Source organism: Sinohyriopsis cumingii, chromosome 4 (genome assembly GCF_028554795.1).
Source record: "Sinohyriopsis cumingii isolate HCF-2022 chromosome 4, ASM2855479v2, whole genome shotgun sequence".
Lineage (NCBI taxonomy): Eukaryota > Metazoa > Mollusca > Bivalvia > Unionida > Unionidae > Sinohyriopsis > Sinohyriopsis cumingii.
Window position 1 is genome coordinate 41041771 of NC_142964.1, and position 16150 is coordinate 41057920.

The window sequence follows — 16150 nt, forward strand, 5'->3', positions numbered from 1 at the left end:
CATGAATATGTTTCAAGTGTTTGGTCATCGTATCAATGCTCTTCCCATTGTATGAAGTAACTGAAACACATATGTTGTTTTAGCATATTTTGTTTTTGCTGCTGGCATCAACAATTGTAAAATGCTTCCAAACTGGAGATTATTACCAGACTTGCTTTCAGCCATTTTGAATAAGAATCGGTATCAAAGTTGCATCAGGTTGTCAGGCACTTTATTTATTGTTAAAACTGACAGCAGGTTTTGTAAACATTTACAGGGCTGATACAGTATGATCTCTTTTTCACATGGAAACATAACAATCTAGTAATCACATCTTTTGAATTTGTTTGATCTAAAAAAAATACCATCATCTGCTTGCCATCATGGCAGTCAGGCAAGAGTTGTCTCCACTTTGACAGAAGAATTGACCCCAGATCGCATTATTTTTGAGTCGCTACTTCATCATCTTAGAATGCTGTCATAATAGACCCTGCAAATACGTTATCACCAGTTTCAGCAATCCTTGTGAGTTTTGTTACAGAGAAATATAGTTATTGATTTTCTTAATGAATCATGCTCTGTTGTCAGTGAAGAGAAATATTTTTGCATTTAATTTGTCTGCTTCCTTATACAATAAGCTAGTCAATGCCATTTTAATTACCCTGTGGAAATGGTCAATAATAGTTACTATTTATTTCAGTACTTAACCTTTCTGTAAGTTATATCTTACAAATGATCATTTATTTCATATAACAATATCATTTTTGTAATTGTCTCTAGTACTTATTATAATTCATAGCATCCACTTCACTGTTAGCTTGGCATGGTACTTGGTTGATTTCACCAGTTTATGGCATTATTTTTCTAATTATGGGTAACAATGGGCAAGATTAAATGTGTGGTCTTTTCCTAGCATAGCTACATTACTGTTAGCAAGAATTCTACTATAATTACTTTTTGCTTTATTTAACCTTGTGTGTGCATTATTTAGCCAGAGGAAAACAGTATTGACATATTGACATGCAAAATTGACAATAATAAAACATCTGACTCTGATGTTAACAGTGCTGTATACTGTATTTCTTCCATTATAAGACCAGGTGCTAGTCAAGCAAGTTTGTCATAAATTACGGGGGTGGTGGGCTTATTATCAGACAAAGATATACTTAATAAATAATTGCCTGAATGGTTTAAAAAATTCGTGAAAAACAAAGTTCTGCTTCTTGCAAGCTGTTAAGAATGGTCAGGTCTAGAAAATTCATTGCTATCCTCTTCAGAAAATTAAAATACTTTGTTGATCAGGTTAAATTTCATGCCATTTGGCTTAAAATTTTTTAAAAATAATTTATCATTTTTAAGAACAAGATAAAATTCTTCTATTTTTTCTACAGTATCAATTAGTATCTATCTTTCTCACCAAGGTGAATTACTTGTTTGTGTGAGGTCTTAATTGTTCTTGTTTTATTCTAAAATAATCTTTTTCCGACCAATATTCAATTTTTGCAGCTAGATAAACCAATACACACCTCCCAAAAAAAAGGATAAACTATTATGACATCTTAAAAAGATAAACCAATACATACCTTAAACAAGGTACCCAAATGCATGATTGAACTTCCATTTGTGATGTAGTTTTAACTTTCCCTAGTGTGCTGATCTGTTTTGATTTGCTTTCGAGTACTGAGTGTTCTTGGGTAAATATAATTCACTAATTAGAGTTTTGTGTTTCAGGCTTCTTGAGGATGGAAGGGTACCAAAGACCTTCCGCTTAACAGTTCGAAAGTTTCAGACTGGCAAGAACAAGTACACTTCTAGAGAAAGCCGCCAGTGCCCAGTGGTTCCATCTGTCTTCTTCAATTTTTCATCAGGTACCTTTATATAATTTATCTAATGACTACTGTGCTATATAGGTTATTGCGATTTCACTCTTTCATGGTATAGCAATTTTCATGGAGTACTAATTTTCATGGTATAGCAGTTTTCATGAAGTACTAATTTTCATGGTACAGCAATTTTCATGGAGTACTAATTTTCATGGGATACCAGTTTTCATGAATTTCATCACTCCTAACAACATATTTAAAGACTCAACAAAAAAATGAGACAATGCAGAAAGCCTAACCCCGTTTTTACTGATACCTACTGAACTGTCAACAAAGCTCAGATTTTGATAATTCAACTTATTTACTGTAATAAAATATTATCTTTTATATGTTTTTTATCATTTATAAAAATTATATTAATGAGAAAGCATTCAGTTTTGTTTCAAGGCACATGTAGATATGCAGCATCCAGTAGCTGTCAGTTCTATTAGCTGCGATAAATTAATATGTGAAATGAATGAGGATGCAGGGATAATAAAAAAAATAAAAGTATTTAAGTTCTAATATTATTGAAAATTTAAAATGAATGATCAAATGATATAGGAAATGTAGATTTAATTCTTATTTATAAGGATCCTTGAGACAGTGGAGTAAAACTGTTGAAGAAAATACTTTTATAAAAAAATTAAACTTTATTCTTTGCAGTTCTCTGTGATTTAAGATTTACCCACAGTTGTAAACCATTGGAATTAATAAATTTCGTAAATCTTTGATAAATATAAGTATTTATGCTTCTAATTACAGTAGGAAACTTTCCTGTTAAAGTTTAAATCCTTCTGAAAGCACATCTCGGTTTATCCATGCTTATTGAAGTTTAAATTATTCTGAAAGCAAATCTCAGTTTATACATTATTTTGAAAGCTTATCTTAGTTTATCTGTGCTTATTTTATTGCAGAGGAAAAACCATGCTGTAAAATACTAAAACTATTGCTCGAGGCACAAGTACTTAATACTGTGTATTTTTACATTAATTACAGCCCAGTGCTATTACAAGCTTGCATGTCACTGTTTCTGGCAAAGCCACATAATTAACACTAGGACAATCAAGTTTCATGGTACATATAAAAATTTTGCCACATAGATAATCTTGAAGTTGCAGAATTGTACATGTCCATCTTTATCAAAGCAACAAATAATTCAGTCCAATCTCTCTGCATATCCTTGTGGGGGATCTAACTTGAATGTTACCACATTTAACACCATGATCATATTGATGGTGCAGCTTTACATTTAGTTATTTTAGTAAAAAAAATAATATTATTATGACTTAAAATAACGTAGAGAAAAGAGTGAGGAGCAAAAAGCTTTGTAAGATTCAATAAATAACCTATTTCCCCAGAATACAACAGTGAGAAATGTAAAAAAAAAACAACTTAAGGTATTGCAAATTAAATCCCAAATAATCCTAGATTTACAGACACAAGTCTGGTTGATTAAAGTTCTGAATAAATTATTTTGATATTAAAAAATATACCCAACGCTGGAAGTGTTGATGTGGCTGTATTGTAGGGATGTACCTACAGTCTTTTGTTGAATCATAATAATGTAGTTCAAGAATATATCCTTATTTGAAATTTCACTGTAATTTCAAGTCTCTATTTCCAAGAATTTCACTTTTGATGAGCACTTTGAATTTCCGATGAATAAATAATTTGAATAAATAAATTTCAGCCCAAATGAAATCATGGACACGAAAATGATTATGCCACAAGATCTTATAGCACAAATAAATATGTCACAAGATGAAGCCGGGTTGGGACTGGATTAAGGAAGACACGAAAAGCAAATGCGTTTACAAGATGTTTATTTATAAACGCAATTTAAATATTAACAAATCTGACACCATTATAAACAAAAAGATATGGGGAATTATAAAGTTCCTAACATGGAACTATCAACAACAATTAACTCAACAAGAAAACACTCAAACATGAATTTAACAAATGGAATTTCAAACAGACGTGAATTATGTCCTATCATCGATCAACAAAGTAAAAGTATATGATCTACACCCCAATATAAACAAAATCTTGAATGTATCGTTCATACAGCGATATTGAAATGCATGTAAATTTGAATGTATCGTTCAAATAACGATTTAGAAAAGAATGTAAATTTGAATGTATTGTTCATAAAACGATATTGAAAAGCAGGTAAATTTGAATGTATCGTTCATATAACGATATTGAAAAGAATGTAAATTTGAATGTATCGTTCAAATAACGATTTTGAAATGCATGTAATTATGAACCTATTGATCGTAAACCGATATTGAAATAGGAATGAATGAAATTATGAACCTATTGATTGTTCATATAACGATAGGAATGAATGAAATTATGAACCTATCGATCATTCACATAACGATAGAAATGAATGAAATTATGAACCTATCGATCGTAAACCGATATTGAAATAGGAATGACTGAAATATGAACCTATCAATCGTTCACATAACGATATTGCAGTAGGAATGAATGAAATTATGAACCTATCGATTGTTCACATAACAATATTGCAATAGGAATGAAAATTTGCTGAGATAGCAATAGTGGAAAATAACATGGAACACTATATATAACTATCGTGGCGCACATTTGACGTCCAAGATGTAAATCCGGTTCCACTCGCTCTAGTCAATGGCCAGAGAGAAGCACCCACGCATGGTCTGCTCATCTCAGTCTGGTGAAGGATCCCTCGAGAGCCCTCACATAAACACAGACCCGATGGTCGCAAAGCCCTGGTCCCTCGCATCGAGAAAACCAGTACACTCTTCCAATCCAGCGTCACCATAACACAGTGTATACGTCACACGAAACCACACAGAGTTCTGTGACTTCACATCATACGATGTATAAGGCATGGCAGGCATGTATAAGGCAGCTCTACAGCTGGTGACTCCACATCAAACCGTATACAAGTCATGGCATAAGGCAGCATAAATTATAACAACTAAACCGTGTAGTACATATGACACAGTTAAGTACTTCTGCATTGATATATGTTGCGCATGCGCGCACATGAATTCATTACCCATTACATTAATCGTTTAATGCATGCAGCGTATAATTAAATATCAATTTGTCTGTTCAGTTACAACAAATAGCTAACTCGAAGCAGACTATAGTATTTCTAATATGGCGTTGTATAACCTAGGTATTGACTCTCTGTAGAATTTAGAATAACTTCTAAAAGATCTAAAGAATGAAAACAATTCTGTCATATAAAACGAATAGTAATGAAGAAAATTTCATTACCTCTACAGCTGGAGATTTGCTTCCGTAAAGGGGTAAGCTTTCTGACAAGACTCGTCGTAATGTAATTTGATTATAGAGAATTTGCTCTATATGTACTCTAGCTATGACAGATATGCGCAGCTAGGTACTTAGGTTTCCCGCTGCAGGCAATTTGCTTGTGCAGCATGGTCTGAGTTTCGCTCAGGATTTCGAAGTAACTAGAGCCGAAAAAATATACCACCCTCAGGTGACGCTGTACGTGGCAACGAAAACCGAGTACATTTTTGACAACATATACTTATTGATATAACTCATACACAATTCCATGACAAAATAATTTATAGAAAAACAAGATTATATAGCCCTCTACTTGACCTCAGGTCACAATTAACATTTTCAAAAAAAAATCTATTGCCTAATGGAAATTCATTCTGGAAGGTTCCAAATGTTTACAAGAAAAAATCTTAGTTATAATTAGAAGGTCTGTTTCTACAATTATAATAAAAACTTTATTAAACAACAAGTAGACCCAGTAATTTATAGGGAATTTCCAAAGTTCAGCATTCACATTGAGATAAATATGTTGTTTATGAAACCAAAATCAGTGATTCAGGTCAGGTAGAAAATGAAATTGATTTTGGACAAGGTCAAGTCCAAAATACAGTTATCCAATGCATATAGTGAAAATATTAAAAAAAGCTATAAAAAAACTAATTAATAAACAATGCAAATTAAATATACATAACAGTATAATGATGTGCTCAATTACTGCTTGGTTTGATATTGGTGGCTATATTGGCTCTGTTTTGTGTTGAACCTAGGACAAATCCAGTGTCAGTGATTGATGTTTGATTTGTGCTCATATTGGTGGTATGTTGTCTCAACTGCTTAATTGGTCAACCATTGTTAACATATTTTTAATCCATAGAATTTTGAAGTTTGGATATTTTTAGGGGTTGAACCATAAAATGAATTGTCTATAAATATGCCAACTTTGACAGAGGCAAATCAACAAATTTAAGTACCCATGAAAATGTCTTGTTTTACAAAGCCAAGAAAATAAACAAAACCAAAGTAATTTACCCACATCATAATTTGTAACACATAATAACACCCCTTGATGCCATTTTGACATGTCAGGCAAGGCAAAGGCTTAAGAACTGATTCATCTGAATGTATTTTGGAGTCATTTCACTACCCATTTTGGCAGTTTTAAGAAACATTTTTTGTCATGTTATAAATAGGATCCATTGTGATCATTTCAGATGAAATTTATGAAATTCATAGAATCATTTAAGTCTTTCACTTGCCAGAGTTTGCACAAGATGGACATTTTGATTATGCTTTTCATTCATTGAATTTAAAATTAGCATTCATGTAAGACCCTTACATGTGCATTTTTTTCTTTGATATAAAGTACATCCATCTGTCAAAATATAGACTTTGCAGATCAAATCTCTCCACTTTTAAACTTTACTCGACACCACATATGTCTCAAAAATATTCTGACCAATCAAAATGCTGCATTTGTCAATTGAGAAGTTTGGAACAACATTCAGTACTTGAAATGTTGAGTGAAGTTTTATGACAGAGGGGCCTGACTTGTTCACTGTGTTCTCAGTGAATTAAAGCAAACAACACGGACTTGAATCTGCCTGTACACCATGTAGCTGCAGTCTGAGGTTATACTGTTCACTGGTGGTCAATGCAGTACACAAAGCTTCAATTTTGCATGGGCCAAAAGTAAACAAATTTTGATTTAATGACTCTGGAATATGAATTATGGGGCTGTCAGGGTAATCAAGGCTGAAATGCTGATTGCTCATAGGTGTTTTAGATTGAGGCTAAATGTAAAATTAGCATTTTTAACAGAAAATTAAGAAGGAAAAATACATTCCATACAGTTATTATGAATAATTCTACACTTTTTCAGAACATTCACTAGAAAACACGAAAATAAATGCATCATATTTCCATATATTCATATGTATTTAAAAAGAAATGAACTGTAGTTTTACTGGATTTGCTTTTCATTTATGCCAAATCTTGATATAGCAGGCATTCCATTTTTGACACAAATATATCACTTAAATTGTATTAGGGTAGTTCCTTTTTAACATGTATCATACCCTGGGAAGGCAGATTTAAAACAAAAATGTGTAATCTGATTAGTGAATTTTTTATATGAGGATGATAATAAATTCTAAATTGCTAGGCAACTACTCCATCTTGATAGTGCCTTCCCTGGGTCTGAAGTATATTTTACTGGAACAACCCATATTGAACATAATAAAAGAATTGCAACCCTCATGAAGACATCCCTAACACATCTTAAATTAATGGAAAGCATTACAAGAAATAGAACCCTCTTCATTAAAATGACATTTATGGGAATATGTTCTCTTGAAAACATAATTGCTCATCATAAACATAATTTTGTCATGTATACCCCTGCCTCAAACAGATGGAGGTGTGTATGGTTCTTCACGTCCCTTCATCCATCTGTCCATCCTTCTATTCATCACACAATCTTTTTGAATGTCTCACAGTTATTGAAGGATTACTGTCAAGCTTTATACTTATTATGGCTATTACCTGTATATGAGAATACTGAAAAAAGTGCCTTTTCATATGGGAAACCCTTATGATTTGCTCAGTATATCTTCCCGCAGAAACTCCAGTCAGCCTGCATCTTTTTTGTTCTTATTGACATTTTTTTTTCTCACTTGAGAGTTGCAAAGACATCAATGACAGACTACAAAAAAACACCAGAAGGCTTTGTTTTGAAATATAATAATTGCCTTTCTTTACACCCATGTAAAGGTGGGGCATATTTTTTATGTTATCTTTCAGTTACTAAAAGTTGTGGAAGAACTCAGATGCTTGGGTGTCAAAGTGTCAAAGGCCAAGGTCATTGAATCAATTTGAAATCTGAACAATTGGCATTATATAACCTGTACTGGGTGAAAATCAAAGGCTTTGAATAACCCTGAAGTGACCACCAGCAGTACATTTTTCATAAATCAGTAATTACTTTTGATTAACAACTACAGGTGAGACCTTACATGAAAATCATGCAGCATGCAGTTCACTCATCCAGTTCCTATACTCATTCTCATGTACAATACACAGAAAACTTGCTGAGTGTGCAAAACACAATATTATACAGTGTTGTAGGTCTAGCCTGGATGAATCAATGTAAAATGTAGGTCACTCTCACCATCTTTCATTCCAAAAGTTTAATAGTAACAGAGAGGCATCAAATTATCAAGTTTAGTGATCAGAACTTAAACAACACATATGAAATGAACTTTTAAACAAAATTTGAAGAAAGTCACAGAGTATGAAATATATAACATACCAAAACCTCTTTTTGCAAAAAGAATGTAGAACTTATCAAGATGTGATGACCAGTGTTTTTGGTATGGCTGGGTACAAAGAGAGATCTATACAGACACCTAGTTTAATGATTTCAGCCTGACCAGTAAAAACATCAAACTGAACCTATCTATTTTGGGGCATAAAGGTCCGAGGTTATGATCATTGTATTTCTAACGAGAAAATGATGGTTCTGCACAATAATTGTAGCTCACAACTGCATACCTTGACCAGCAGCTGAGTCCCATTGGTCAGTAATCTCCAGAATCAACCTTGCAAGTGCATTTACAGAGGACTCTTTGGCATGGAACAAGTGATAAATGACTGACTCCTCTGGTATCTTGAATACATCAAAATGCTATCAAATGATTAATGTGGATTTGAATGCAGAGAAGCAACTGGTCAGACTTGAAACATTTGCAATAACCATCTTTTTTTTCCTTTCAGAAAGATTATGGTACCACATGAAAGTTTGGCGTAATGAATAACTTTTTCAGCCTAGGTCAGAGGGGTCACCTACTTATCTTTCTATCTAGTTGTTAGCTCTACTGGTCATAGATCAGAAGAGCTAATATGGGATGGCCTATGGTCCATCTGACATTTGTCATCTGCTGCAAAGACAAGTTTGTTTTCACTATTCCTCCTAAACTATTTGGAGGATTGCCATGAAACTTTACATGCACATTCATTGCAGGGTCTAGTTTGCCATAGGAAAAAAAACGGTGCTGCATGGACATTCATTATGATTGCATCAGTGGCCATTTTGAAAATCTTGTTATCACTACCCCTACTGAATAGATGGTTATATCAATATGGGATTTTCACCAACAGACTTTTTATGATATCTAGTTGGTTCTAATGAAAGTGGGCTTTTACCTCCAATAAAACCACCATGTCACCATTTTTTAAATATTGTTATTACTAATTCTCCTGAATGGAAAGTCATCAGCATGGGTTTTTCACCAGAAAATATCTTAAATTAAAACACTGGTGATCCATTATCTGACCATAGTGACCATCCTGAAAGTCTGATCCTCCTGAATGGATGATCATCTTGAAGTGGGGTTTTCAAAAAGACTTAGGTCATGTGGACATGTTGTTTTCACTAGAAGACTTCTTGCAACATCTATTTGATACTGAATGAAAATAGGGCCAATCTTACATCCAGTTTAGCTATCATGACAGCCATCTTGAAAATCTTGTTATAGCTACTTCAGATATATTGAAATGGGGTTTTCAGGAAAATAATTTAATGGTGCCTGATCGGTCCTAGATGAAAATGTTGTTAATCTAGTATCCAGTATCCACAGCAGGCTATATGAAAATCTGTGTTACTTCTCAAGAATATTAGAGAAGGTTTCAGCATTCTGCAGTTAAAAAGAAGAAATGGTCTTGGTTTCCCTGAAATTCTGTTCAACCAGTAGATTCTTGTTTGAAAGATAGAACTTTCAGAGTTATGGTAGGTTCAACCCTTGCTGAAAAGCTGTCCACATGTATGGGTATACCTAAATGCAGCATATAATCAGATAAACAACATAGTGATATGCCAGGAAGTGATTGCTCATCACAAATTAATAACGTTTTGAACTTCTATAGATAAAAAGTATGCATACAAGTGAAAATGAAGTACAGATACAATTTAAAAAGTGTTTAGAAATCGGCAGAAGAAAGTGGTTTTAAAGTTTCAAAATCTGAAAGCTGTTCTTATCCACTTCTGTTGCTTATATAAAATTCATGATAACCCCGTTGTTTGCCTTGACAGTTCCCTTGTCCCTGTGATGGAGGAGTCCAAATTATTCTGGATTGTGAATTAACTTCCCTTCTACATATTACATACCATAGTTATATACATATATAAAAAAACTAGATTGAATAAGTGATGTGGTAACACATATTGGGGAGGAGACCAGAAGGTCTTACTCCATTTACACAGAACTTTAGTAGGAACTAAACTTTGAGTATGACTCAGTTGTATACAGGTCAGTTCACAAGTCTGACCAGCAGATGCTTAATACAGGACTTAAACTTTGTCTATGAGCATTTAGAACTTCCCCTTCAGAAGGCCTCGATGTTGAGGCAAATAAACCATCACTATATTTCAGATGAACATAATTGTCTCAGGAATATATTACTAAGGTCTCAGATTTGTCTAGGGAGACAGGAGGGCATTGGAGGCTGGGCATGTAGGGAATGCCCCTTTATTTCTGTCTGGATGCAGCACTGTAACTTGGACCCCAGTCACTGCAGTGGTTATCTTGCAATGAAGCTTTCTTGTCTGCAAGAAAAAGGTCTCACACTAGGGCTGCTGTTGTGAAGGAGACAAGATGGCAAATATGGGATACTTTTAAATGAGCTGATCGTTATTTGGGGATAGCCCTTTTTTGCTAAATGAGATTGTGAGTAGTGGCATTTATTGAGATGGCCATTGGTCAGTTGTGACCTTAGCTAAAAGAAGGCTCACTAGAGGGGGCCCACTGAATTTTTTTATGTAGTTATTGGTTAAATCTGCGTTTGTTTGATGCTTACTCTCATTGCTATACATGATGGTAAATGATCTATCTTTAAGGTTATAGTAACAATTACACTTTACCTTTCAGACACTCTGGAACAGGTCTGTAATCAAATGGAGAAGATTGCTATGAATCTTTTCACAAAACTTGTTGACACCAGTCAACCATTCCACCTGACACTGATCAATGTGGCATTTACTAAGTTAGAGCAGAAATCCAAAATTTCCATTGCAAACTACTTCTCACCAACAAAGCAGAAAAGGAAGCAATTTGAAGAGAAAGATGAGGAACCAAATGTTAAAAGGGACAGGTTAGATACTAGTGGGGATGTTGAAGATCGCATAAAAATTTCCCGAGAAAATAAGCCAGCAGGTCTATTGAAATGGTTTAGAACAAGCTTTACCAGTAAAGATGTAGGAAGTAACAGGTCTAGAGTATTAGATCCAGATGGTGATGGAGGTAATATCCATAGGAGTCACAAATCAGTAGAAAATAATCAAGAGCTTCATCAATTTAACAAGACTAGAGTATCAAGTGTTCAAAGCACGGAAAATGATGGTCTGCAGACTGGTTCAAACAAAGATTCATGTAAATATACATTCAGGCTACCAGAGGAGGTGGACCAATCAGTTTTTTCTGAGCTCCCACCAAGCATTCAACAAGAACTTATTCAAAGCTTCTCCAAAGAAACTGTAACAGGGCAAATAAAATATAATGTAATGAATGACATATTGCAGCGGAAGAGTCCTGCTTCTGAGATATCATATGCCAATAAAAGGAAAACAGAGTCAGTGAAATCTAACCCATTAAGAGATCACAGATTGACTGATATATCAAGGAAAATAGCAGATTCAAGAACTTTTATGAGCAACAAATTAGATCAAGGCTTTACTGAACAAAATACTCCAAATAGCTATTCATCTTTCGGTATTCAAGAAAACCTTAAAAATGAGCAAAGTGACTGTACAGTTCAAAGCTGTAATGAAACAGAAGGTGTGACACATATTCAGAATCAGTTAGTAACCGTATGCAATTGTTTACATAGTTGTGTCCAAGGTGAACAACAAGCTTCCATAATAGACATGTGTGGTACTCACAATGTTCAAAGTATGCATAATCTGCATTCATCCATATCTACTGATGAAAGTGTTCAAAATAAGTGGTGTCTCTGTTGTAAGCAAAGTGGCATGAACAACTGTTCAGAAGAGAATACCTTAGGGGGTGATAACAAGTATTTAAAACAGACTGTTTGTATTGAAGATGATCTCCAAATAGAAACACAAAGGCCACAGTTACCAATCTCACTGGAGAAGCATTTAGAAATACCTTTGGATGTTGACAAGGAGATGTTTTTGAGTTTGCCACCAGATATTCAGAAGGAAATTATCCAAGACTGGAAAATAAATTCTAAATCACAGGCAATAAAGATGGATGTCAATGCCAACAGCACAAATGGGAAAAAGTCCAAATCTACAAAAACATCCAAAGGAATACTCTCATACTTTTCAAAATGCTGAGTAAATATCTCTTCCATTAAAATGTTACAGCAGTAATTTGTTCCTTTCTTTGTTTGAAATTTTCACACACCTTATATACTTGCTTATAAGCCAGATCCAGTTATAAACCACATAGACCCTGATCTGCCATTGCATAATGCACTGGCAGATCATGGTTTCTGTTATTTGTTTTTCTCATTACTCCTAACAACTGAATGGACTCGGATCTGCCAGTACATAATGTGCAGTTTGCAGTTGGACCCAGGTCATAAGCGAGCAGCTACAGTACTTACATTTTAAACATATTTTTTATACATTATCAATTTACATATCACTTTGGTTCTTGAGCGAAACTTATTAGGAGAAAAATAAATTTAAATCTTCCAAGAAACCAGGTGAGAACAAATTACAAGTAATGTTCAAAATATTTTACTTATTAATGTAATATGTTTGCAGATCAATGCTGTAGCCAATTTCCATCCATGTAACTTTCAATCTTTGTTTCTACCACTCTATCTCAGTAACCTTATTTTCATATTTCTGTGCCATCTGGTATGTCTTTGGTTCATTACATGACAATCTGTTTTTGAAAGTTTCAGTCTCTTTTCCTTGATTTCTAACAGTGTTGTAGCCTTTTTTCCAATGAATGTGTGCTCTTCTTAAAGGTACTTAATTGTAACTAGCATAACATATTTAATTGCTACATCTGGTGTGTACCAGTATTTTTCAGTTTAGATAGATGAGCCATTTGAAGGGTATGTCTCACCCATGTGACAGAGAAATCTTGCTTTTTGTTAAACTTACATTTTCCATCTCAGTCCAGTCAGCTCGGTCCAAGTGCTAAGATCTACTTTATCAAGGGATACAACCATTGCTGTCTTCTGCTTGACTCGATGGAGTTGTTTTCCAATCAAACGCCGACACTTTCAGAAATTTACCAAAATAGTTTTATTTGGAGAGAAGCAAATAACTTAAGAAAAAGGTTTTACAGGCACCAGTTGGGTTAAAAATGTTAAACTCACTAATGAAAAAATATGGCTACGAAAGCAAACTTGCCAGATTTGTCTTCAAAACACGCTAAAAACTCGAGCATGAGAAAATATGTCGGAAACTAAAAGAAAACAATGTTCCAGACACAGGTTATACACATCACTGACCACAAAAATCCTAATTCTCTCGACAGATACTGGGAACTTTGTAATAACCAGTAATGTGTCAAACCTGTTTTCTTCTAAGTGTTAAACATCACCACTATGCCCCAGTTGAATCAAAGATATACATGCAATATAAATGACAAATTACGTACTTACCAATCAGAAGGAATCGTTTATCCATCCACACATTATTCCAAAAGCAGATTCTCCTGTAGCTTATCATTGCACTACTAACACTTGCCATATTTCCAAGACAGAAAATATCAATTTTCCAAGAAACCACGAACTTGAAAGTTGAGCATATGGTTATCTGCTAGGGACTTTGCTTGGAGGTTTTTTCATACATGGGGATAATTTTACAATCCATATCAATTTCACCTCCAAAGAAATTGTGAGTTATATACAATAGTGACACAGATCTCTAATTACACATGAATAATCCAATGCATGTTTACTCTTTGCTGTGAGCTGTGTGCACAGTAGCATTTCATTATTTACAATAGAACTTTCTAAATTAGAACTTACGAAAATGAAACATTTTCCTTGTAATAAATCTAATTTATTGTTAATTTTATATAACATCCACTTATTAAATGTGATAACACCTCCATACTGTCAAACATTTTGTTATTTTGGCGTGCATGAAAATTTAGTACTTCGGATGGGCAGATCATGGCACAACCGTCATTAACATATTCATGTTAACGTGCTGTATGTAAACAACATTTGTACATGGGTTTAGACCTCTTTGCACAATACTTACAGTAAGTAACAATTATAACTCTTGTAGCCGTTTGTGGGCGAGGGTGTATAGTGGTAAATATAGTTGGAGTCTACCGAGATGATTATTCTGATTCAAATCAAACATAACACCCAATGACCTACAGATAAATGTGAAGAAATAATAGTTAATGACAAATGTACGTGTTGACTGTGCTAAACTATATTGCAAAAATGAAGAGTTCTTTCAACTTTAAGGGAAAACATTCAGTGAGAAAAATAATCTACAGTGGGGTTGAACCAAGACAAGAAAATCGAAGTCGCAGGTTTCCATTATTTGACTCCCCATGAGGTTTACCTCGTGGGGAGACAAATAATGTAACCTCTTTACCAGAATTTGGTTGTCTCCATGAAAATTCCACCATTGATTCAATTAAACTGTCTAGTATAGTTGATAGCATTATGCCTCATCATTCTGGTAGTTGGATGGAAATCGAGGGAAGGAGGCAAAAGTAGAGCGGGATGGGTGGCAGGTTACATTGTGGAATGCTCTTTTGATAATCATGTTTAAGTTAACTGTTATCTCCTTATAACAGAGTAGTTTGTTTTTCTTGATAAATTACCTTTACCCTACAATTTTGATGATTGTTTACCTGTTAGGAATTCGCTTATCAATTCTGTTTATTTCTGCATTCAAGCATAAATTGTATGGCCATGCAAGTCTGCAGACTGGTTCAGTAACCCAACTTTTGACAATCAGCTAATATCAGTTTACAATCAATGTTCATCTATCCTCAATTTCTCCATTGTTTTCAGACATTATTATGAGTGTAATGAGTCAGTGTCATTTAACAGTTGTTAGTATTAAATTTAATCCTTAGTTTTGCCCTGAAAATGTTTACCAATTATCGTACTTCTTTGAGTCCCAATGACTTGGGCAGTTGCCCCTTTGACTCCGAAATCAAAAGGCTATATTCTTCCCAAAAACCATCAACAACCCTTAAGCAAGGTACATGGTCTAGAAATAAAAGTCATTAATGCCAAAAAATATCTCTTCTTTCAGTCACTGTGACTTTGACCTTTTGACCCTAAACTCAATAAATTTCTTTCTTTTCCAAAGTGCATGCAGTCAGCTAACTTTGGTGAAGGTACATGGTGAACTGATATTGGCTTATAGAAATCCTTTCTAATTTTTTAGCTATAATGATCTTAATCATTTCCCCTTTTACCCCAAAATCAATAGGCTTCTGCTTTTCTTGAAGTGCATGCCATCCACAAAGTTCAGTCCAGCGTATGCTGTACAAGTAAAGTTGTTGTGTAGAAACTACTTTTCTTGTTTCAGCTACAGTGACCTTTACCTTTCACTTTTTGACCCCAAAGAGGCTTCTTTGGAGCTCTTTATAAGAATATAAAAAACCAAGTATTTCACTCCCATGTTAGGAACAATTTACTTGTTTAAAAATGCTAAGAAACAAGACTAACTCATAATCCAGATAAATTGCACCTTTCAGAATCCAACTGCTTAGTGACTAACTCCAATCCAGGGTGTATTTGATTATACACCAAAGTATAAATGAGTGTTCTCACTGTAGTTATGAATTATCATTTCTCTTTTGAAGACATTCCCCAATCACATTACATTAGGAATATTAGCCAGCTACCTTGCAAATCCAGCTCTACTAAAAGACAAAAATCATCTTATCCTATTTTTAGATAGACAAAAAGCAGTAACTCTTGCCCATTACCTCCCCTTGATACCACCAGGTTCACTTTGTGCCGAGACACATGCAGTG

The 16150-nt window shown here is 34.2% G+C and overlaps 1 protein-coding gene across 4 annotated transcripts in view; it reads left to right on the plus strand.

The window, feature by feature from the left end:
- LOC149801036 (DNA polymerase iota-like) overlaps positions 1 to 12540 on the plus strand; it is a 37582-nt gene extending 25042 nt beyond the window's left edge. For all 4 annotated transcript variants that reach the window (XM_089955075.1, XM_089955074.1, XM_089955073.1 and 1 more), the window contains exons 8-9: positions 1711 to 1847; positions 11075 to 12540. In XM_089955075.1, coding sequence (XP_089811201.1) covers positions 1711 to 1847; positions 11075 to 12504 — 1567 coding nt within the window. In that variant the 3' untranslated portion in view covers positions 12505 to 12540. The remainder of the gene's footprint in view (positions 1 to 1710; positions 1848 to 11074) is intronic.
- Positions 12541 to 16150: the final 3610 nt, after the last annotated feature.